At 35.2% G+C, this 22,511-nt stretch overlaps 1 protein-coding gene across 1 annotated transcript in view; it reads left to right on the top strand.

The window, feature by feature from the left end:
• LOC120892317 (broad substrate specificity ATP-binding cassette transporter ABCG2-like) overlaps positions 1-22,511 on the top strand; it is a 46,494-nt gene that overhangs the window by 7,380 nt on the left and 16,603 nt on the right. Inside the window, exons 5-8 of the mRNA XM_078020734.1 lie at positions 1,254-1,279; positions 11,248-11,371; positions 16,018-16,169; positions 17,971-18,218. Of these exons, the coding sequence (XP_077876860.1) occupies positions 1,254-1,279; positions 11,248-11,371; positions 16,018-16,169; positions 17,971-18,218 (550 nt within the window). The remainder of the gene's footprint in view (positions 1-1,253; positions 1,280-11,247; positions 11,372-16,017; positions 16,170-17,970; positions 18,219-22,511) is intronic.

Here is a 22,511-nt window from a genome sequence, read left to right as displayed (position 1 = left end):
AATTCTGTCTGTCCAAGAACAAGAGATGTCTTTTCATCTTCTGAAGTCTACTTCAAATTTGTTTTAGTGTTCTATTATTTTCATTGTAGGTGATGCTTCACTTCCTTTGTTAGATTTATTATAAAGGTTTTTTTTTGAGGCTATTGTGAATAAGATAGTCTTTCTAACTTATTGTAGTGATATTTCATTTTTCATCTTAAATTTTGTTTAAGTTTTTATCTCTTTCTTTTAGTTAGTTTGACTAAGAGTTTATCTATTTTGTTTACCTTTCAAAAAAACCCACTTTTTTTCATTGATCTTTGGATCTACTTTTCATTCTCAATTTCATTGTTTTCTGTTCTGATGTTGATTATTTCCTATCTTTTATTGATTTGGGTGTTGTTTGTTCTTGTATCTTAGGGCCTTGAGATGTAATTTTAGATTACTTACTTGTTGCACTAGCTCAATGTTATAAACTTTCCTCTTGGAGCTGTCTTCATACTGTCCCAGAGATTTTGATATGTTCTATCACTATTTTCATTTATTTTTAATTTTTTTTTATTTCTCCCCTTATTTCTTCTGTTATCCATTCACCCTCAGAAGAGTATTATTTAATCTGCTGGTGTTAGAGTGATTTCTGTTTTTTTATCTTTTTATAATTTAAATTTTCATTCACTTTTTAATTTTTTATTATTATTTTTTAAATTTATATATTATAGTAGAATACCTTACAATTCATATTATACAAAAAGAGCACAATTTTTTGTATCTCTGGTTGTATACAAAGCATATTCACACCAATTCATGTCTTTATACATGTACTTTGGATAATAATGTCCATCACATTCCACCATCATTTCTACCTCCAAGCCCTCTCCCTTTCCCTCACACCCCTCCCTTTCTTTCCTACCCCTCTGCCCTATCTAGAGTTCATCTATTCCTCCCATGGTCCCCTCCCTACCCCACAGTGAATAAGCCTCATTATATAAGAAAAAAAATTCAGCTCTTAGTTTTTTGAGATTGGCTAACTTCACTTAGCAAAATTATCTCCTCCAACTCCATTCATTTACCTGAAAATGCCATGATGTTATTCTCTTTTATTGATGAGTAATATTCCATTGTATATAAATGCCACATTTTTTTATCCACTCATCTACAGAAGGGCATCTAGGTTGGTTCCACAGTTTAGCTATTGTGAATTATGCTGCTCTAAACATTGATGTGGCTTTGTCCCTGTAATATGCTGTTTTTAAGTCCTTTGGGTATAGACCGAGGATAGAGATAGCTGGGTCAAATGGTGGTTCCATTCCCAATTATCCAAGGAATCTCTATATTGCTTTTCATATTGGCTGCACCAATTTGCAGTCCCACCAGCAGTGTATGAGTGTACCTTTTTTCTCTACATCCTCACCAACACTTATTATTTGTTTGTCTTCATAATAGCTGCCATTCTAACTGGAGTGAAATAATATGAAATATTAGAGTAGTTTTAATTTACATTTCTCAAATTGCTAACGATGATGAACATTTTTTTCATATATTTGTTGACTGGATTGATTGTATATCCTCTTCTGAGTAGTGTCTGTTCAGGTTCTTGACCCATTAGTTGATGGGGTTATTTGGGTTTTTTTTTTTTTTTTTGGTGCTTAGTTTTTTGAGTTCTTTTTATACCCTAGAGATTAGTGCACTATCTGATGTGTGAGGTATAAATATTTGCTGCCAGGATGTAGGCTCTTTATTCACCTCACAGATTGTTTCTTTTTCTGAGAAGAAACTTTTTAGTTTGATTCCATTTCATTTATTGATTCTTGGTTTTAATTCTTGCACTATAGGAGTCTTATTAAGGAAGTTGGGGCCTAATCCCACATGATGGAGATTAGGACCTAATTTTTCTTCTATTAGGAGCAGAGTCTCTGGTTTAACTCCTAGGTCCTTGATCCACTTTGAGTTAAGTTTTTTGCATGGTGAGAGATAGGGGTTTAATTTCATTTTGTTATGGATTTCCAGTTTTCCCAGCACCATTTGTTGAAGAGGCTATCTTTTCTCCAATGCATGTTTTGACTGCCTTTGTCTAATATAAGATAATTGTAATTTTGTGGGTTAGTCTCTGTGTCCTCTATTCTGTACCATTGGTCTACCAGTCTGTTTTGGTGCCAATACCATGCTGTTTTTGTTACTATTGCTCTGTAGTATAGTTAAGGTCTGGTATAGTGATGCCACTGGTTTCACTGTTCCTCCCAGGATTGCTTTAGCTATTCTGGGTCTCTTATTTTTCCAGATGAATTTCATTACTGCCTTTTCTATTTATATGAGGAATGCCATTGAGATTTTAATTGAAATTGCATTAAATCTGTACAGTGCTTTTTAAAATCTTATTGTTAATTTCCAATTTCATTCCTGTATGTTATGATAAAATTCAAGATATTATCTCTGTTTTCTGATATTTGCAGTTATTTGTTTTGTGACTGAAAATATGGTTTGTTTCAGAAAATGTTCCATGTGCTATCAAGAGGAAAGTGAATTTAGGCACTGATGAATGAATTATTCTATAAATGTCTCTTAGGTCTCTGAATTAATTTAACTTTTTGTTCTGTAGAATCTTTACTTGGTTTTGGTTTGGTTGATCTATCCAGTGTTGAGGGAGAAAATTTAAAGTCACCCAGTATCAATATATTTTGGTCCATTTTATTCTTAATGTTGATAAGGGTTTGTTTCATGTACATAGATACTCTGTTGGTTGAGGCATTAATCTTTGCCATTATTATCTTATTGCTATATAATTTCCTTTAACAATATGAAGTGCCTTTCTTTCTCTCTTCTGATTAATTTTGGCTTGAAATGTACTTTATCTAATATGACAGTAGTTACACTTGATTGTTCATTAGTCCTACTTTAATGGTATATCTTTTCCTCTCCTTTCACCTTGAGTCTAAGGATGTCTTTGCCTGTGAGGTGAGTCCTTTGCAGAAAACATACAGTTGGATGTTGTTCTTTATTCTGGCCCTTCATCCTATGTCTTTTGATTGATGATTTTAGACTATTTACATTCAATGTTGTTATTTAGAGATGGTTTATATTTCTAAACATTTGAATTATTTCTAAAGTTTAAAGAAGACTTGATTCCTCTTTAATTGACTATTCTTCTTGAGCACTTCATTCCTATGGTGCTTTTCATTTTCATTCATCATTTCTTCTTCATGAAAACTTTCATTGTGTATGTCTTGTAGTGCATGCTTATTAGTTATGAATTATTTTGGTTTTCATTTTTTATGAAATTTTTTAAAAATTTTTCAATTTTGAAGCCTAATTATGCTCGTGTAGAAATTCTTTGTTGACATCCATTTTCTTTTAGAAGTTTATACATTATACCAAGTACTTCTAGCTTTTAGGGTCTAGCTTGAGAAATCAATTGAAATATGTTTTGGTTTAGTTTTTTTTTCACATCTTCATACATGTATTTTGTATAATTATGACTGTCTCCTTCCACCACCCTTGTTATTCCCCTTCTCTCTCCATTTCCCTCCTACCCCTATTCCCTGTGTAGAAGTAATCTTCCTCCTATGCTCTCCCTCCCTAACCCACTTTGAGTCATCCTCCTTATCTCAGAAAAAACATTTGACATTTATTTTTTGGGGATTGGCTAACTTCACTCAGTATAATCTTCTCTAATGCCATCCATTTCTCTGCAAATGCCACAATCTTATCTTTTTTAGTTCTGAGTAATAATCCATTATGTATAAATGCCACATTTTTTAATCCATTTATCCACTGAAGGACACCTAGATTGGCTCCACAGTTTAGCCATTGTGAATTGTGCTGCTATAAACATTGATGTGGCTGTGTCCCTGTAGTATGCTGTTTTTAGATCCTTTGGGTATAGTCCAAAAAGGGGAATAACTGGGTCAATTGGTGGTTCCATTTCCAGCTTTCTAAGGAATCTCCATACTGCTTTTCAAAATGGCTGCACTAATTTGCAATCCCACCAGTAGTGTATGAGTGTACCTTTTCCCCTGCATCCTCGCCAACACTTGTTGTTTGTCTTCATATGACTGCCATTCTTACTGGAGTGAGATGGTATCTTACAGTAGTTTTGATTTGCATTTCTCTGATTGCTAGAGATGATGAGCATTTCTTCGTATATTTGTTGATTGATTGTTTATCATCTTCTGAGAAGTGTCTGTTCAGGTACCTGGCACATTTATTGATTGGATTATTTGTTTTTTTTTTGTTGTTTTTTTTTTGGTGTGTATCTTTTTGAGCTTTTTATATACTCTAGAGATTAGAGCTCTGTTTGATGTGTGAGGGGTAAAAATTGGTTCCCAGGATGTAGGCTCCCTGTTTACCTCACAGATTATTTCTTTTGCTGAGAAGAAAACCTTTTAATTTGAATCCATCCCATTTGTTGATTCTTGGTTTTAATTCTTGTGCTATAGGCATCTTATTAAGGAAGTTGGGGCCTAGCCCCACGTGATAATGATTACGGCCTACTTTTTTTTTTCTATTACACACAGAGTCTCTGGTTTAATTTCTAGGTTCTTGATCCTTTTTGAGTTAACTTTTGTGCATGGTGAGAGATAGGGATTCAACCTCATTTTGTTGCACATGGATTTCTAGTTTTCCCGGCACCATTTGTTGAAGATGCTATCTTTTCTCCACTGCGTACTTTTGGCACCTTGTCCAATATAAGATAGTTGTAATTTTGTGGGTTAGTTTCTGTGTCCTCTATTCTGTACCATTGGTCTACCAGCCTTTTGTGGTACCAGTACCATGCTGTTTTTGTTACTATTGTCTGCAGTATAGTTTAACATCTGGTATAGCAATACCACCTGTTTCACTCTTTCTGCTTAGAATTGCTTTATCTATTCTGGGTCTCTTATTTTCCAGATGAATTTCATGATTGTTTTTCTACTTATAGGAGGAATGCCATCAGTATTTTGATCGGAATTGCAATGAACCTTTATAGTGCCTTTGGTAGTATGTTCATTTTAATAATATTAATTCTGTCTATCCATGAGCAAGGTAGATCTTTCTATCTTCTAAGGTCTTCTATTTCTCTCTTTAGGGTTCTGGAGTTTTATTGTTTAGATCTTTCACCTTTTTTGTTAAGTTGATTCCCAAGTATTTTATTGAGGTATTTTATTGAGATATTTATTTTTGAGATATTAGGAATGGGGTAGTTTTCCTCATTTCCTTTTCAGAGAATTTTTCACTGATATACAGAAATGCCTTTGATTTATGGGTGTTGATTTTATATCCTGCCACTTTTCTGAGTTCATTTACTACTTCTAGAAGTTTCCTGATTGAATTTTTTGGGTCTTCTATGTATAGAGCAAATAGTGCTACTTTAAGTTCTTCTTTCCTAAAGTTATTTCTTTAACTTCTTTTGTCTGTCTAATTTCTCTGGCCAGTGTTTCAAGAACTATGTTGAATAGAAGTGGTGATAGAGAACACCCTTGTCTTATTCCAGATTTTAGAGGGAATAACTTTAGTTTTTCTCAGTTTAGAATGATGTTGGCCTGAGTCTTAGCATAGATAGCCTTTACTATGTTGAGATAAGTTCCTGTTATCCCTATGTTTTCTAGTGTTTTGAACATAAAGTGGTGCTGTATCTTGTCAAATGCTTTTTCTGCATCTATTGAGGTGATCATATGGTTCTTATCTTTAAGTCTATTGATGTGATGAATTACATTTATTGATTTCCATATGTTGAACCAACCTTGCAGCCTGGGGATGAGTCCCACTTGATCATGGTGTATAATATTTTTGATATGTTTTTGTATCTGATTTTCCAGAATTCTATTGAGGATTTTTGCATGTGTATTCATTAGAGATGTTAGTCTGAAGTTTCCTTTCTTTGAAGTGTCTTTGTCTGATTTTGGAATCAGGGTGATATTGACCTTGTAGAATGAATTTGTAAGTACTACCTCTTTTTCTATTTCCTGAAATAGATTGTAGAAAATTGGTATTAGTTCTTTTTAAAGATCTTGTAAAACTTGGCTGTATAACTGTTCAGTTCTGGGCTTTTCTTGTTTTGTAATATTTTGATGTCTTTTTCTATTTCCTCACTTGATATTGGTCTGTTTAAGTTGTGTATATCCTCCTGACTCAAACTGGGGAGGTCATATTACTTTAGGAATTTATCAATGCCTTCACTATATTCTATTTTATTAAAGTATAAAGTTTAAAAATAATTTCTAATTATCCTCTGTATTTCTGTAGTGTCTGTTGTGATATTGCCTTTTTCATCACATATGCTAGTAATTTGAGTTCTCTGTCTTCTTCTCTTCATTAGCATGGCTAAGGGTCTGTCAATCTTATTTATTTGTTCAAGGAACCAACTTTTAGTTTTGTCAATTTTTTCAATTGTTTCTTTTGTTTTGATTTCAGTTCTATCTTGTGGTGAGAGACGTGTGTTAAAATCACCTATGATTATTGTGTTGTGGACTATTTGACTCTTGAACTTGGGAAGTGTTTGTTTGATGAACATAGGTGCACCATTGTTTGGGGCATATATATTAATAATTGTTATGTCTTGTTGTTATATGGTTCCCTTGAGCAATATGTAGTGTCCTTATTTATCCCTTTTGACTAACTTTGGCTTGAAGTCTACTTTATTTGCTATGAGTATGCATTCCCCTGGTTGTTTACAAGGTCCATGTGAGTGGTATGATTTTTCCTAAACTTTCACCTTCAGTCTGTGTATGTCTTTTCCTATCAAATGAGTTTCCTATAGGCAGCATATTGTTGGATATTTTTTTAACCCAATCTAGTAGCCTATGTCTTTTGAATGGTGAGTTTAAGCCATTAACATTTAGGATTACTATGAGATATGGTTTGGATTTCCAGCCATATTTGTGGTTTTTTGTTGTTGTTGTTATTTAACTTGACTTGATTTTCCTCTTTGATTACTTTTTTCCTTTAGTGTTCTACCACCCACTGTTGGTTTTTATTGTTATTTTTTATTTCTTCTTCATGAAATGTTTTGCCAAGGATGTTTTGAAGCACTGGTTTTCTATTTGCAAATTCTTTTAACTTTCATTTATTGTGGAAGGTTTTTATTTCATCTTCATATCTGAAACCTAATTTTGCTGGATATAAGATTCTTGGTTGAAACCCATTATTTTCAGCCTTTGAAATATGTTTTTCCAGGATCTTCTAGCTTTCAGGATCTGTATGAAAAGATCAGTCATTAACCTAGTTGGTTTCCCCTTTATGTAATCTGCTTTCTTTCTCTTGTGGCTTTTAAAATTTTCTCCTTGTTCTGTATGTTGGGCATTTTAATTATAATGTGTCTTGTTTTGAATCTTTTATAATTTTGCACATTCGGTGTCCTGTAGACTTCTAGGATTTGGATTTCTTTTTCTTTCTTCATTTCTGGAAAGTTTTCTAATATTATTTCATTGAACAGATTGCTCATTCTTTTGGTTTGGACCTTAATACCTTCCTCTATCCCAATAACTGTTAAATTTGGTCTCTTTATTCTATCCCATATTTCTTGAATGTTCTGCTTATTGCTTCTTATCAGTCTCGCTGTGCTGTATACGTTCTTTTTGAGATGATATACTTTGTCTTCATTGTCTGATGTTCTTTCTTCTAAGTGTTCTACTCTACTGTTGATACTCTCATTTGAGTTTTTAATTTTAATTTGATTTATCATTTCTTTCATTTCTAGGATTTTTTATAACCTCTATCTTCCTGTAGATTTGATCTTTTGCCTCCTGGATATGATTATGTAATTCATTATTGAAGTGATCTTTCATTATCTGCATTTGTTGTCTAATGTCTTTCCTGAGACTCCAGAACATCTGAACCATGAATATCCTGAAATCTTTATCTGACTTTCTTTCTGCTGTAGATGTTACCTCTTCTAATGTTGTATTGTCTTGCATTGTTTGTGGTCCTTTCTTTCCTTGTCTTTTCATGATGCTCATGTTTCTTTCTAGCTCTGTGAATCTGTTGTGTTATTGTTTTTCCCTTATAGATTTATATTGCACTTGTATAGTTCCAAAATTTCTCCTTTGTGGGTAAAGACAATGTTAACAGTTCCCAATATCAACAATCCATCATCTATTAACAGGTTTTCATTATTAATACATTTATAGTTAGTCTCTACGTCTAGAGATGTTGGATTCAATCATTATTTAAAATATAGTCATTATTTTCATAAAAACCATACCATTTCTGGTGGTGTACAGAGAACTGATTCGTGCGCAGAGCCATCAGAAGTGGTATCTCCTCTACTGCGCCATCTTTGCTCCTTGGTTTAGTTTTAAATGTGACCAATCCTTTTTCCCTTGAAGTTTTTACAATTTTATCCTTATTCTATAGGTTGTGCATTTTTTAATAATGTTTCTAGGTAGGGATGCCTTGTAATTTTTGTATAATTTGAGTACTTTTGTATCTTTTATTTGAATTTCTATCTCATTCTTAAGGTTTGAAAATTTTTCCAATATTATTCATTGAAAAGATCATGAATCCCTTTATCCTTTATCTATCTCAATGAATCTTAAGTTTGGTGTTTTAATAATATCCCAGATTTCTTGAATATCATTTTTAGAATTTCTCTATCTTTACTGAAGTGATCTTTCACTTCCTGTATTTTACCTCCAATTTTGCTTTTTACATCTTTTTAGGTAATAGAACATTTTAACTATGAAATTCCTAAATTATTTTTCTACATATCCTCCATGGCAGTGTCCATGCAGTCGATTGTTGAAGCATCATTGGTTTGGGGTTGATTTGTTCGCTTGTTTTTCATACCATTTCTATGACTACTCATCTATTGGTATAGTTTTCATTTATTTATTAATGGAGGGACTACTTGTGAGTTTCTTTCTCTTAAGAGCCCTGGATTGATAGAATATCCAAATATTTATTTACTTTTTCAGTGTATCACCTCTGCTGATCCTAATATCAGCACCACTTTTTAAAATGCCAGTGAATCCTATTTACCATAATCTTTTCAGAGCCAAGTTTCATACTATTCAACCTTATACGAAATAAAAACTTTTTGCTATTTTTTCCCGCAGTTCCCCATATATACATGTAAACCTGTAATAAAGTTCTGAAACAGCTCAAAAAATAGTTAATAGTTATTAAATTTAGTACTGTAACCTTAAAAGAGGAATAAGGGCAGGGGAGAAAGATAGGCCAAAAACAATTTGAGAAAAGATAGACTGTAAAAATAAAGAGAGAGAAAAAAGATATAAAATATAATTCACACCCAGATACAAAGGCAAAATAGATGGATGATGAGTATTTAAGGTAGTATTGGATAATGCAAGAGAATGAATCAGGGATATGAATAACAAGTATAAACCAGAGAAATGAAAACAAAGATAGGAAGATTGACACCAAATAATACTTTAAACCATTATATAAAATACATTCAAATGGATTGAAGGTACAGTGTTGGCTGTTGGGATCACTACTCTCATTCATGTTAACGAATTCTGTAAATTATCAAAGTTGATGTTAGAGTTTTTTATAGTAAACCATTCCAAGGTAAAGAACAATGATGCTGAATCTTGGTTTGGATTTCAGAGGGGTTTGGACATGTAGCAGATGAACACCTTTCTTTGGCTGTGGATCTCTCCTGAGTTACACTGGTGTAGGAGCCACCTTTCACCATTTTTGTTTGCTGAGCTATTGAGTCAGGTTTACTTTGGAGCTGCTATTTTTTTTAACTGATTTTGTCTTTCTAGGAAAGCACTTTTTTTACTCTCTTATTTAGCTGCAAGCTGGCACTTCCATTGGTTGTTTGCTTAGTTTTCCAGGCAAAATGTACAAAGTTGTTGGCTTCTTACAATCATAAAGTCTCATTGATTGAAATAATTCATTTTTTAGTTCTTTATGATCTGAACATAACAAAAATGTAAAAAATAGTTTGATTAATGATATGAACAATTACCTAATAATTAAAGTATTAATGCCACTGTATTACTAATAATATCATTCACTTCAGTTGCTCATTTTCCCCCTTTTCTCCCATACTAACATAAGAAAATAAGCACATTTCCTTACCTTACCAATATCAGTATCAGTGAAAAAATGGACAAAGTCTCTGTATTAACAACTGTTTTATGACTATATTTATATCCATTCACATTTCAATAATTGTTCCCAAAGGCCTTATTTATTGGTTTATAATAATTATAAAGATAATAGATTTCATTGTGGTATATTTAGACATTTAAATAATACTTTGAACTAGTTACCCAAATGTCTTTTATAGTACTATTGTTAATGGAAACCAATCAAGGGCCATAAGAAGCATTCAATAATGATATGTTTAGAGACTCCAAATTCTAGATGTGTTTGCTACTTCCTACCTCCCCCAGAGCTTCTTTATTCCCTTTCCACACATATACTGGTGAGAAGATTGGGCCAGTTGCCCTGTGAAATATCCCCTCTTCTGGGATTTTCTGAAAAGATGTATGAGCAATTCTGAGGTACATTAAACTGTAGAAAGAATTATTGTGAAAAATTATGAAATGGAAAAGATGTGGATATGGTATGATGGGTAGTATATATTTCTTGCTCCAAGGTGATTCTCTTTTTTTCAATCCAATTTGGATCCTTTGTGGAGATGGTGTGTCTGTAGGAAGTGGTCACAACACTGTAAAAGATTATTATAGGTAGTGTCCTTTATATTTCCTCCTATTTTATTTGTTTGTTTGTTTGTTTATTTTTGGTACCAGGTATTGAACCCAAGGGTTCTTAAACATTGAGCTATATCTCCAGCCCTTTTTTATATTCTATTTAGAGACAGGATCTCACTAAGTTGCTTAGGGCCTCACTAAGTTGCTTAGATCCTCACTAAGTTGCCCAGGCTGGCTTTGTATTTATGAATTCTTGCCTCAGCCTCCCAAAGTACTGTGATTGCAGGCATGCTCCACTGAGAACAGCTCTTCTCCTAACTTAGTAGTCATTTCCCCATTTTATAGGCTTTTCTTTTCTTTCTTTTTTTAATGTTTAACTTACTCTCTTAAAACTAACTATTTTGTGAGGAATTCACAGGACTATTAAAATAATGAGCTTCATATCAGGTGCAATCACTTGAGAACTTTGCACTGGGGCTCAGCTTCCACATGTGGTAGAGTGAAACCTCCCCCTTCTCCTATGTGTCATTTACTTGCTGTTCAGAATAATGAGGAAAATTAGGTAAAGTGTCTCTAGCAGAACTGCTGGTGGTTAATTCACCAAAAGATAGTGATGATGAAAATTTGTGAAAATGATAATATTTTGTGTTTTAGGTAAAATCTAAAGGAGAAAGAAAAAGGACTAGTATAGGAATGGAGCTGATCCTTGATCCTCTCATCTTGTTCCTGGATAAGCCCACAACTGGGTTAGATGGGAGAACAGCTAATGATGTCATCAGACTCCTAAAAAGGTAAATGCTATGGCAACATTACATTTCATCTGTTTACTATCTGATCACTTCCAGTTACCGGTATTCCTGGTGCACAAGATTCAGAAGCTAAAAAAAAATAGTGTTCCTTTTTTTTTAGCAAATTACAGTCAATAAACAAGAAGTATATCAAGAATGATGAAAAAAACACATAGGGAAGTAAGGTCATGGTGAGGGCAGGGAGCCATTTTAAACAAGAAGGTCAGAGAAGACCACAAGCATGTTACGCCTGAGTTGGGAGAGAGTGAGATGTGCTATAAATCAGAAGAGTGTTCTGGTTGGAAGAAGCAGCCAGTTGCCCTGAGATGGAGCATGTCTTATGTTTGTGGAATATCATCAAGGCCAGAAGGACAGACCCAGAGACTAAGGGGAGTGGAGGTTGCCTGATGAACTGTCACAACAATGCTACAGATTGGGGACTCAACAACAAAAAATTTTCTTATATCTCTGGAGACAGAAAGTTGAAACTAGTGTGTCTTCTGGTCATTTCTTCATTAGTTTGTAAATGACACCTTCTCCCTTGTGTGTCTGTGTCCTAATATCCTCCTAACTGGACGTAATCATATGAGGACATCATGATGATCTCATTTAAACTTAAAGACTTCCTTGATGGTGCTATGTCCAATGTGGTTACATTCTGAGGCACTGGGAAATAGGACTTCAACATCTGAGTTTGGGGAAGACAAAGTTCAGCCAATGAAATGTATTTAGGATGTGAGGTGAAGTTGGGCTGATGGCAGATTTCATGGATCTCATAGACTATCAAAGAAGTATGGCTTCTCCTGTCACTAGGGGACATAGTGATATTTTGAGAGTTTTAGAGCACAGCAATGGATGTGGGGAAGACTGCAGTTAGGCAAGGATGAGAGAAGACCCAGTGAAGGAGCTGCTGAGCTTCAACCAGAATGGTCATGGTGAGCAGAAGGTGGTTTCTGTTTTCAAGGGAACCAATAGGATCAAGTCAGGATTTACACCCGGGATGGGAGGATTAAGACAATGACTGCTGAGATCTGGGGCTTGAAGAAGTGGAAGAATGAAATTAAATAAGTGGGATTTCCTTTATCAAGAAAGAAAAATGGCCAGGTGGGGTCCCTCCAGTGGCTCTGGAGGCTAAGGCAGGAGAATCACACATTAAAATCCAGCATCAGCAAAAGCAAGACTCCAAGCATTCAGTGAGATCTTGTCTCTAAATAAAATATAAAATAGGGCTGGGGATGTGGCTCAGTGGTTGAGTGTACCTGTACTCAATCCCTGCTCCCCCCCAAAAAAAAAAAAGAAAGAAAGAAAGGAAAGAAGGAAGGAAGGAAGGAAGGTGGGAAGGGATGTTTATAGGAAATTTTTCAATAGTTGAGATTTATACATCATCTTTTTTTTTCTTTTTTTTTTTATGCCATCTTGGTGGGGCATAATTTTTGCTTGTATTCTTGTGATTATCCCACTTTCCTACGTTGACAACTAGCACCAGGTGGCTCAATAGCCTAAGAAAGTCTTGACTCAGACATACTCAGCCATGAGTGCAAATGCACTGACCAGTTCTTCCTCTACTGTGTTGAAGTCAGGTTTATACTAGAGCATAAAACATGGGGGAATAAGAGGACCTTGGATTCAAGTCAGTGCCTTGTGTTCCTCTCCACTGTGCATCTTATTAACATCAATATCTTAGGTTTGTCAGTCAATTTCTCAGAGTTCCAGTTTCCCTTTTAATAAAATGCAAGTGCTACTTTATAAAGTTACTGTGGGAATTAAATGAGGTCACATATTTATATGCATATGTGTATAAATACATATACATATTTGTCATGTATGCATATTAAATAGTCAACTATGTGATATCCAAAAGTGAGGTTATACATCATCTTTAAAAATATAAACATATTTCAAACTGACAGAAAGTATCTAAGAACAATACAGATGAAATCCTACTCTTCTCACGTGGATTCCCCTCTGTTACTTTTCATTCCATATGCAGCCCCTCCTGTCTTCTCTGCTGTTTCCCACATAGACTTTTCTGATATCATGTGCTACTTCAACCTCCAATCAGGGAGGACATGCCATCATCTGCACTCCACAGTTCACTCCACAGATATTGCTTTGCCAGTATCCAATCGGGGCTATTCAAATTTCCACAGTTCTCCCTACTGTCTCTTTTTCCTGCCTTTTGGGGATCCTGTACAGAAATATATTTTTCCTGTATTTTTTCAATCTGAAAAGTTAATGGTGTGGCACACTGCAGGGTTTATCCCAGTGCATGTTGTATGAGCTGACTCAGGCATGAAAGGATGCTGAGTTCTCAGTGAAATACACCTGGGCATGCAACCTACACAGCCTTTATTGTGTAAGTGTGGTGCACATATATGTATATATAGATGCTTCCTAAAAATACATGCATGAGTAGAGATATATCTATATTTATTGCTATTTCTGTTATTGAATATATTGAAAAGCCCAGAAACTCATAACAACATTTCTGATGCCAATCTGACACCTCTGTCTTACTTTTAGTCTTTGCTATTTTTACATTTGTAAGTGACTTCAGACATGGAGATATTCAACTCCCATTATCTCAAAATATGTACTTACTTTCTTATGCAGTAATTTATTTGTTTAAGGAAGCCAGTCTCCTGGTAGCTATGGTCTCTCCCTTTGTCCAGCACCTCTAGAAACTCCTCTGCCCCATTGTTTTAAGCTGCCAATCACACTACTTTCATGGTCTCCCTTCTGTCACAACATTGCTTCCTCTGATGCCCATGACTCTTTGAGCAAGTGTCTATGTTACAAGAGAGGAAACAACAAGAACTGAAGATATGTATGGGTTTAAACTTCTTAAGTTTAAGATGTCATTTACACATATAAGATGACAAGACACAGGTCTGGAGTTCAGGCCCCATTACAGAACATATGTCAAATATTTTTATTCACTCACGTTTTCTTTGTGGGTTGCTCTGCTTAGCACACAGTCCTCTTTCCTCATGCCCAGAGCTTTGGTCAGTCCTTCAGGAGCACTGCTGAACATACTCATTACCTGGGTACTTGTTGAAATGCAGATCCTATTTCTCTAGGTTCCTGGAAGGAATCAAAGTTCTCTACAATAGTTTTAAAGAATTACTGACAATGATTCAGTTAGTCCTCAGACTCCACTTTGAGTATTAGAGCTCTCAGGTATCCCATGTCCATCTTCCAGTCCTTTCTCAGCTTCTTATTGTCAGTTGACTTAATTTCCAATTTCCTTTGGAAGGGTTCAACATGGTCCTCTTTGGTCCTCTCTATTAGTTATCTTCTTCACCCAAAACAACTGCAACACAAGCACACAGACAGACACTGCTTGTTGTGTTACACAGAAAGGCTTCTTATAGTTTTGAATTTTAGACCTGTTCACTTCACACTTTGTTCACCTTGTATCTCTTTTCTTAGCTCACTATCATTGGGAATTTGGATATTCTACTTTTATCACCTCCAAAATGGGTTATCACTTTCCCTTTTTTGTTTATAAGGAGCCATTAACTTCTTCAAATCCAATCATATTGAAATTATAGACCTTATCTCTTTTTTCTCTTTGAGGAAGATCATCTTTGGATATATTAGATATACTAGGTGCTTATCAAATTCTTAAATTGAAGTGATTCTCCTCATAAAATATTTACAAAACAGTTTGGGAAAGTTTTTTTTCCTTTGTTTCTTATACCCATAAGTAATAATTCCTATAACAGGTAGGTGAGAAATGTTTCTACCATAAAATCAAACCAGACTCAGATTCCAGCCTTGCCACTTAGTAACTGTGAGCCATTGGTTAGTTACTTGACCTTTAAACTTTATATGTCAAAAGAAGAAAATACTAATATTATAATAGCCTTGTGAAAACATTGTGGAAATTCAATTTATCTCTAAAACATATAGCTAAGTGCTAAATAACATTCAAAGTGCTTAACAGTATTTATGTATTACTAAGGTAGGATGAAAACCAATTACTAAAGAGCCAGAATACTTAAATGATCAATGAAAATTTGTATATGACCATTCTTCTAATACTTCATTGATAACTAGTTTCAAAAGTGAGTATGATAATCTAAGATACTTGTTAATAATATGGACTCTCTATTCCAACCACCAGAGATTGTATACCAATTTCCCTGAATTCACTGTCTTGGAAAACTCTCTAGAAAACTGCATTTTCACCAATTTCTAGTCAACTCTAGACTGCTAAATAAATAAACTTTAAGATTCTTTAGTCTTTTAATAAAAGCATTGAATTTAAATATTCTCAACTACCATGTATGTAATGTGTTGAGATGAGAAATTTGTAAGAAAAAATCAAGTTGAACTGAGAGGAAAAGCTCTACTGGCAGAAATAACTATTTTACAAAATATTGCAAGGTTCAGATATTTTGGATGGGGGATACTGGGGATTGAACCCAGGGACACTTGACCACTAAGCCATTACCCCAGCCCTATTTTGTATTTTATTTAGAGACAGGGTCTCACTGAGTGCATAGTGCCTGCTTTTTCTGTGGCTGGCTTTGAACTTTGATCCTCCTGCCTCAGCCGCCTGAGCTACTGGGATTATAGTCGCGCACCACCATACCAGCAAGGTTCAGATAATTAATGATTTATTATTTTCCTTTTTCACTTAGGATTTCTGAGCAGGGACGCACGATCATCTTCTCCATCCATCTGCCTCGCTATTCCATCTTCCAGCTGTTTGACAGCCTCACCATACTGGCCTCAGGAGAACTAATGTATCACGGTCCTGCCCAACGGACTTTAGAGTACTTTGAGTCTGCAGGTGCGGTTAAACATTTTATGCCCTAGATCCTTCATTCATAGACTCCTGGCAAAGCCGAGGAGTCCCCAGGAGTGCTATGGGAATGCTCTTTGATCTTGCATACACTTAACTGGGATGCCTCCACTCTAAAACATCTTTGGTCAGTTCAATGCCAGAATTCTTTTTCATTTTGCAGCATTTTTCAGGTCTCTCCCCTTTTTCTGTCTTATTTGAATATGCATGGGGTGTGTGTGTGTGTGTGTGTGTGTGTGTGTGTGTGTGTGTGTGTGTGTTTCATGGGACTTTTTTCTCCTTTTCAGTTATGTTGACCTTTCCCTGAAAGTTCAGTAATTAACATGTTGGACTCACACTTAGTATTCTGTCAGTTGAACTTTTTTGAAAAGTTCCAAACAATTGCCTTTTTAAACATGTAACAGATTGTGATATTGAAGTGTTTCCCCTGACACATAATTTTGCTCTGCCTTCTTCAGGGCTTGTGGAGATGTTTCTTAGAAACATTAAATTGAATATTTAAGTCTTGAATGTTTGGCCCTGAAACTGATATAATGGGCCAAAATTTCTGGTCTGTCTGGTTCTTTCTATTTCAGACTGAGTACTCAGATTTCTTTAATGGTTTACCTATCTGCTTCACTTCAGGGATATGTGGATACGATTATAGATGTTTATCCATGACCCCAAATGAAGTTGTAAATAAGAAATCCTTCTTAATTTGTTTTTATTAAATATCGGTCACTTAAAAAAACATCAAACACATGTGATTTGGGAATCCAGGGAATATGAACTAAAGAGTCAGAGCTCAGGCCAAATTTAGATGTTGAGGTGAGAGGTCAGGTTTGCTGTGCTGGTCATGTTCTCTCGATAATGCTTCTCTGGGAATTTGATGTCTATTTGGAATTATGGCAGCTTGAGAGATGATCATTTGGAACTCTAAATTTAGTAGGTTGCAAAGCAACATCTGCTAACATAACTACTGCTATTCTAGTATTCTCTAGGTGAACTCAGAGAGCACAGTTCACCAGAAACTTAATATCCGTTCTAGGATCTACATTTAGATTGATGAAGAAGTACTAATAAACAGTAGAGTATATTGATAGCTGCTTGGATTTTGAATTTTTATGAGAGGTAAGCCCTAATGTAAGATGTTCTGAAGAGTCCAAGAATAGTTTGGAATACATTTTTTTGTTTTTGTTTTTTTTTTTTTTTGCCCGAGAGAGTTGTTGAAATGTTATGTGATTGAATAAAGAAGAGGAAAGGATAAATTAGAGAGGGCAGAAGAGAGCAAGAAGATGAGGAAAAATTTGTTCAGTCTGCCTTCTCTACCCCTCACCTCCAGCATCCTCTGCATATAAGTCTTCTTTACCTTCCAAGACTATCAGCTTGAGTTCTTGGGGTGTCTTATTTTGTAGGTTTTCCCTGTGAATTCTACACTAATCCTGCAGAAATATTCCTGGACTTCTTTCATGGTGTAATAAAGAGAGAGTCAGAAGAACATGAAGGTATATGAACATTTCACATTTTCACATTTTTTGCCTGAGGTTTAGCAAAGAGGTGATTCATGAAAACATGACCTTGTGAATTTACATATTAATGTGATGAGCAAATAGACATTGTCAGTGAGTGCTGTGGGCATTTTTATTTGTGAATGTACATGCTAATTCCTTTTTGTACTCAAGCTTCAAAACATAGGAATTGTACAAATAAAAGGTCAAGAGAAAACTTGTGAAATCAGGAGTAATTTGTTTATAATGAGTTAGTACTCTATGCAGTAATCTGTGACCTGTTATCCTCTTCCATTCCAAAGCTAACAAGACTGAAATGCCTTCAAAAACAGATGATTCACAGATAAAAGAATTAGCTAATAATTTTGCCAAGTCCACTTTCTACAAAGACATAAAAACTGAACTGCATGAATTCAAAAGGGATGAGAATAAGAGGTGCTGGGTCAGGAAGGAGATTCCTTATGTCACCTCCTTTGGTCATCAGCTTATTAGTCTCACCAAGCGTTCATTCCAAAGCTTTGCGGGTAATCCCCAGCACTGTATAAATGAGGTAAGTGACAAATTCTTCCAATTATGCTGTGAAATACCCATGTGAGAGCTATTTGTTTCTAATATGGATTTATGCAGGATTCTTTTTTCTTCCACCCATCCTTCCATTTATTTGTCATGCCCCCTCTGTTTGGATTTTAGAAACAGCCAATCAATCTAGTGTATTATCTTTGATATCAATAGTCCCCCAAAACTCATGGTTGAAGGTTGGTCTCCAAAGGAACAATATTCAGAGGTAGGGCTCTCTGGAAGTGGCTGTATCATTTGACATAATCAACGGACTAATCCTTTGATGGATTCATAATTTGATGACATTATAGGAGGTGATGTAAGCTGTACCAATCAGGATCTAGTGAGAGGAAGTAGGTCAAGGTTACCTGCCTTGGAAGTGTTATGTTGTCGCTGACACCTTCCTTGCTCTGTTTCCGGACTGCCATGAGATGAGCAGCTATCAGCCTTCACACCCACATGCCTTGAAGTTCTGCCCCACCTTACTCTTAAACCAGCAGAATCTGAACTGACATGTCTAAAACTGTGAGTCAAAATAAAATTTCTCTCTTACTTGGTTTTCATGTTGCTGTGACCAGGATCCTGACAAAAACAACTTAGAGAAAAAAAAAAAAAACATTTATTTGGGGATCATGGTTTCAGAAGTTTCAATTCATAGAGAAGTGACTGCATTGTTCTGGGCCCATGATGAGGCAAGGGCTCAGCATAAAATGCTGTCCAGCTCATGATGGGGTCAAGAAGTAGAGAGAGGGAGCAGGGCTGCAGGAAGAACAATGCTTTCAGGGCACCCTCTGCTTTACTGCCAGTGACTCATCTCTTTTAGCCACAGCCCACCTGCATGCAGTTAGTGCCCAGTCAGTCCATTCAAACTAGGACAGATAAATTAGATTACCCAATTCAATCATTCACCAGTGAATTTTCCTGTATTATCATAGGAGCTTTTGGGGGACATCTAATGTCTAACCGTAACATGTTCTTTCTTGGTATTTTAAATTTTTATTTTTGTCACAGTGAAAAGTTGAGAAACACAACAGGTAAAAAGCAATTGAGTTTTTACTCATGTAAAGCTCTTTAAATGGCTTTTGTACTATATAACTCAAAAATGTTGATGATATATATATACATATACACAATGTAATGGATAATGTTAGTCAAAATTTTATTTGTTAAAAATGTTCAGACAGATATTATCAACCACATATGGAATTTTCTGAGAGCTGTCCATTGTCATTTTTTGACTCATTCCAAAGATACATTGAAATATCATGTGTTCCATTTGGAGACTCTACTACACTAGTGAATGAAATAAGTAAAAATAAAAATCTCTGCTTGTGTAGATCTTTTTTCCATATGAAGAAAGGGAAATGATAGATGAATAAAGAAAATACAGACTATGTCAGATGGTAGGATGAACTATGCAGAAGGAAAGAGAGAAATCATAGAAATGAAGAAGAGAGAAGGCTCAAAACAGGGAGAAGAGGATTGATTTGCCAATAAAATCAGGTGTTGAAGGAACCCAGTGTCATTTATATTCCTGAAGGTAGTTTGTTCTGTCCACTGTCTGAGGGAGGAGACTGTAGGCAGAATGCTATTCCTTAGGATTGACGCTGGTCATTGAGAGATTTTAATATTGGCAAAGCAATAGATAACTCAAAGTATGTGTGGTTTATGCACAGGAAGTAACCAGATACAACAAGAATATTAATGGTGAGGTTAATTGCCTTAAATAAGATATGATGGTGTTCTTTTCTCCTTTTGATCTTCTGTGTGGTAGGTGTTTTCAGTCCTCCAGGTTTTTATTTTATTTTGTTTTGTTTGTTTGTTTTTTTGTTGCAATACTGAGGATTGAACTCAGAACTTCACACATGCTAAGCCAGTGCTCTGCTATTGGGCTATATCTCTTGTCTATTTATTAGTTAATCTTAATCCCTATGTCACACAAAACACTGTTCCTTCAGTTAATTTGTCCAACATTTGTAGGGAAATCAATTTAGCTGGTTATTATTGTCCAACATTTGTAGGGAAATAAATTAGGGAAATCAATTTAGCTGGTTATTATTTTATTGATATTTTCATTGTCAATCATTGCATTTCTGTGTATTAAGATATGGCATGTTGTTGGCTTAATAAGCTGACTTCTCAGCATAAGCACCACATTTTCATATTTAAGTATTATTGCTCTCCAGGTGTACCTGAGGGCCTGTATCCCCATTTCAGTGATGATGTTCATTGTTTCAGACTTCCTTTGTCTATGTGACTTGGCATTTCTATCAAGCAGTTTTGTGTCCCATTGTTCAAGGACAATATTTTATTCTTAGATCATCGATTTGACATCATTTGGAAAAATGTCAGGCCAATTAGATGCATTAACTTTGGTAGCCCATTGTTCAACAGGAAGATGCAGTATAATAAGCTGATTCTTCAGAGTGTTATTCATTAGGCTTTTCTAACATGTCTCTAAAACTGATTTTTAAGTGTTTTATCCAAGAAACATATGGTGTTCTGGGCAAGATGTTATTAGAACACAGGTGTTTTTACACCAGGTGTGCATGTGTGGGCCTTAGGCTTCCTTAAGAGTCTAACAGCAGGCTCAGAGCCTCCAGGTAGCACATTCAGCCTACTTGTCTCATCATTGAACTCGGTTCTCCAAAAGCAATTCCAGCAATGTTCAGGGAAGCAATAGTCTCTACCATAAGGGAAGAACCTTGTTCAAAATTTTAAATGTTGAAATGTTAGCTCAGGAGCAGGCAAACCTTTACCCTTTTAGGTAAAGGCTCAGAAGTTAATCGTTTTAGACTTTCATGGCCACATATGTCATTTGTTTCACAAAGTCTACTCTGCCATTTCATGATTAAAGCAGCCATAGCTAACATATGAGCAAATGAACATTGCAGCATTCCAATAAACTTTATTTAAGGACACTGATTTTGAAATTCTTATTAAAATAAATATTATTCTTGACCTTTTACCTCCCAAATAAAAAAAATGGAAAAACCAAACTATTGGGTTTTGGCCCATAGTTTACTGATCCTTGATATAAGTGGGGTTTGGTTTTGTTTTGTTTGGTACTGAGGATTTAATACTGGGAGGCTATACCACTGAGACATATTCCCACATCTTTTCACATTTTTTTAAGACAGGGTGATGCTATGTGTTTTAGGGCCTTGGTAAATTTCTGAGGCTGACTTTAAATTTGCCATCCTCCTGTCTTAGCCTCTCAGTACACCAGGAGTACAGGCATGTGCCACCATGCCTGGCTCTGACATCGAGTCCTTAATCTTGTATGATTTTTATTTTTGTAAGTTTTGTGAAATGGAGTTATTTAAATGTAGAAGATATACAATCAATCAACAAATATATGAAAAAAATATTCATTATTTCTAGCAATTAGAAAAATTCAAATCAAAACTAATGCTTTCCTGGTGACATTCCTTAATTTATTGCCTGATTTTTTGTATTTTGTTGTAAACTAGTTATTTGTTGACATGATTCAGACTTGACATTTAACCAGATATGTTGAGAATGTATAGGAATGAATGGATTATTTGAAAAAAAAGGTTTATTGTTCATGTAAGTCTACTTTGACAACATTCTCCTTAATCTCTCTGAGATTCATTGCCTATATTTGCATACTAAATATTTGACTATGCATTCAATTTTTTAATTAAATTATTTATTCCAATTTGTTATATATGATACCAGAATGCAATTCATTTTATATTACACATATAGAACACAATTTTTAAAGTCTCTGGTTGTACCCAAATATTTTCACACCATCCATGTCTTCATACATGTACTTATGGTAATGATGTCTAACTCATTTCACCATCTTTCCTACCTCCAAACCCCCTTCCTTCCTCCCCTGCCCCTTTCCCCTATCTAAAGTTCCTCCATTCCTCCCATGCTCTGAGCACCATTGCCATTATGAGACAGCATCCTCATAACAAAGGATATATTCAGCTTTGGGGTTTTGAGGATTGGCTTACGTCACTTAGCATTCTATTCTCTGAATCCATCCATTTACCTGCAAATGCCATGATTTTATTCTCTTTTAGTGCTGAATAATGTTCCTCTGTGTATATATACCAAAGTTTCCCTATCCATTCATCTACTGAAGGGCGTCTGGGTTGGCTCCACAATTTAGCTATTATGAATTGTGGTGCTATAAACATTGATGTGGCTATGTCCCTGTAGTATGCTGTTTCTAGGTCCTTTGGGTATAAACGGAAGAGTGGAACAGCTGGGTCAAATGGTGGTTCCATTCCAAGTTTTCCAAGTAGTC

This window comes from Ictidomys tridecemlineatus, chromosome 9, assembly GCF_052094955.1.
Source record: "Ictidomys tridecemlineatus isolate mIctTri1 chromosome 9, mIctTri1.hap1, whole genome shotgun sequence".
In the NCBI taxonomy this organism is placed as follows: domain Eukaryota; kingdom Metazoa; phylum Chordata; class Mammalia; order Rodentia; family Sciuridae; genus Ictidomys; species Ictidomys tridecemlineatus.
Note: the sequence above shows the minus strand (reverse complement) of the source record. Positions and strands in the feature narration are given on the sequence as shown.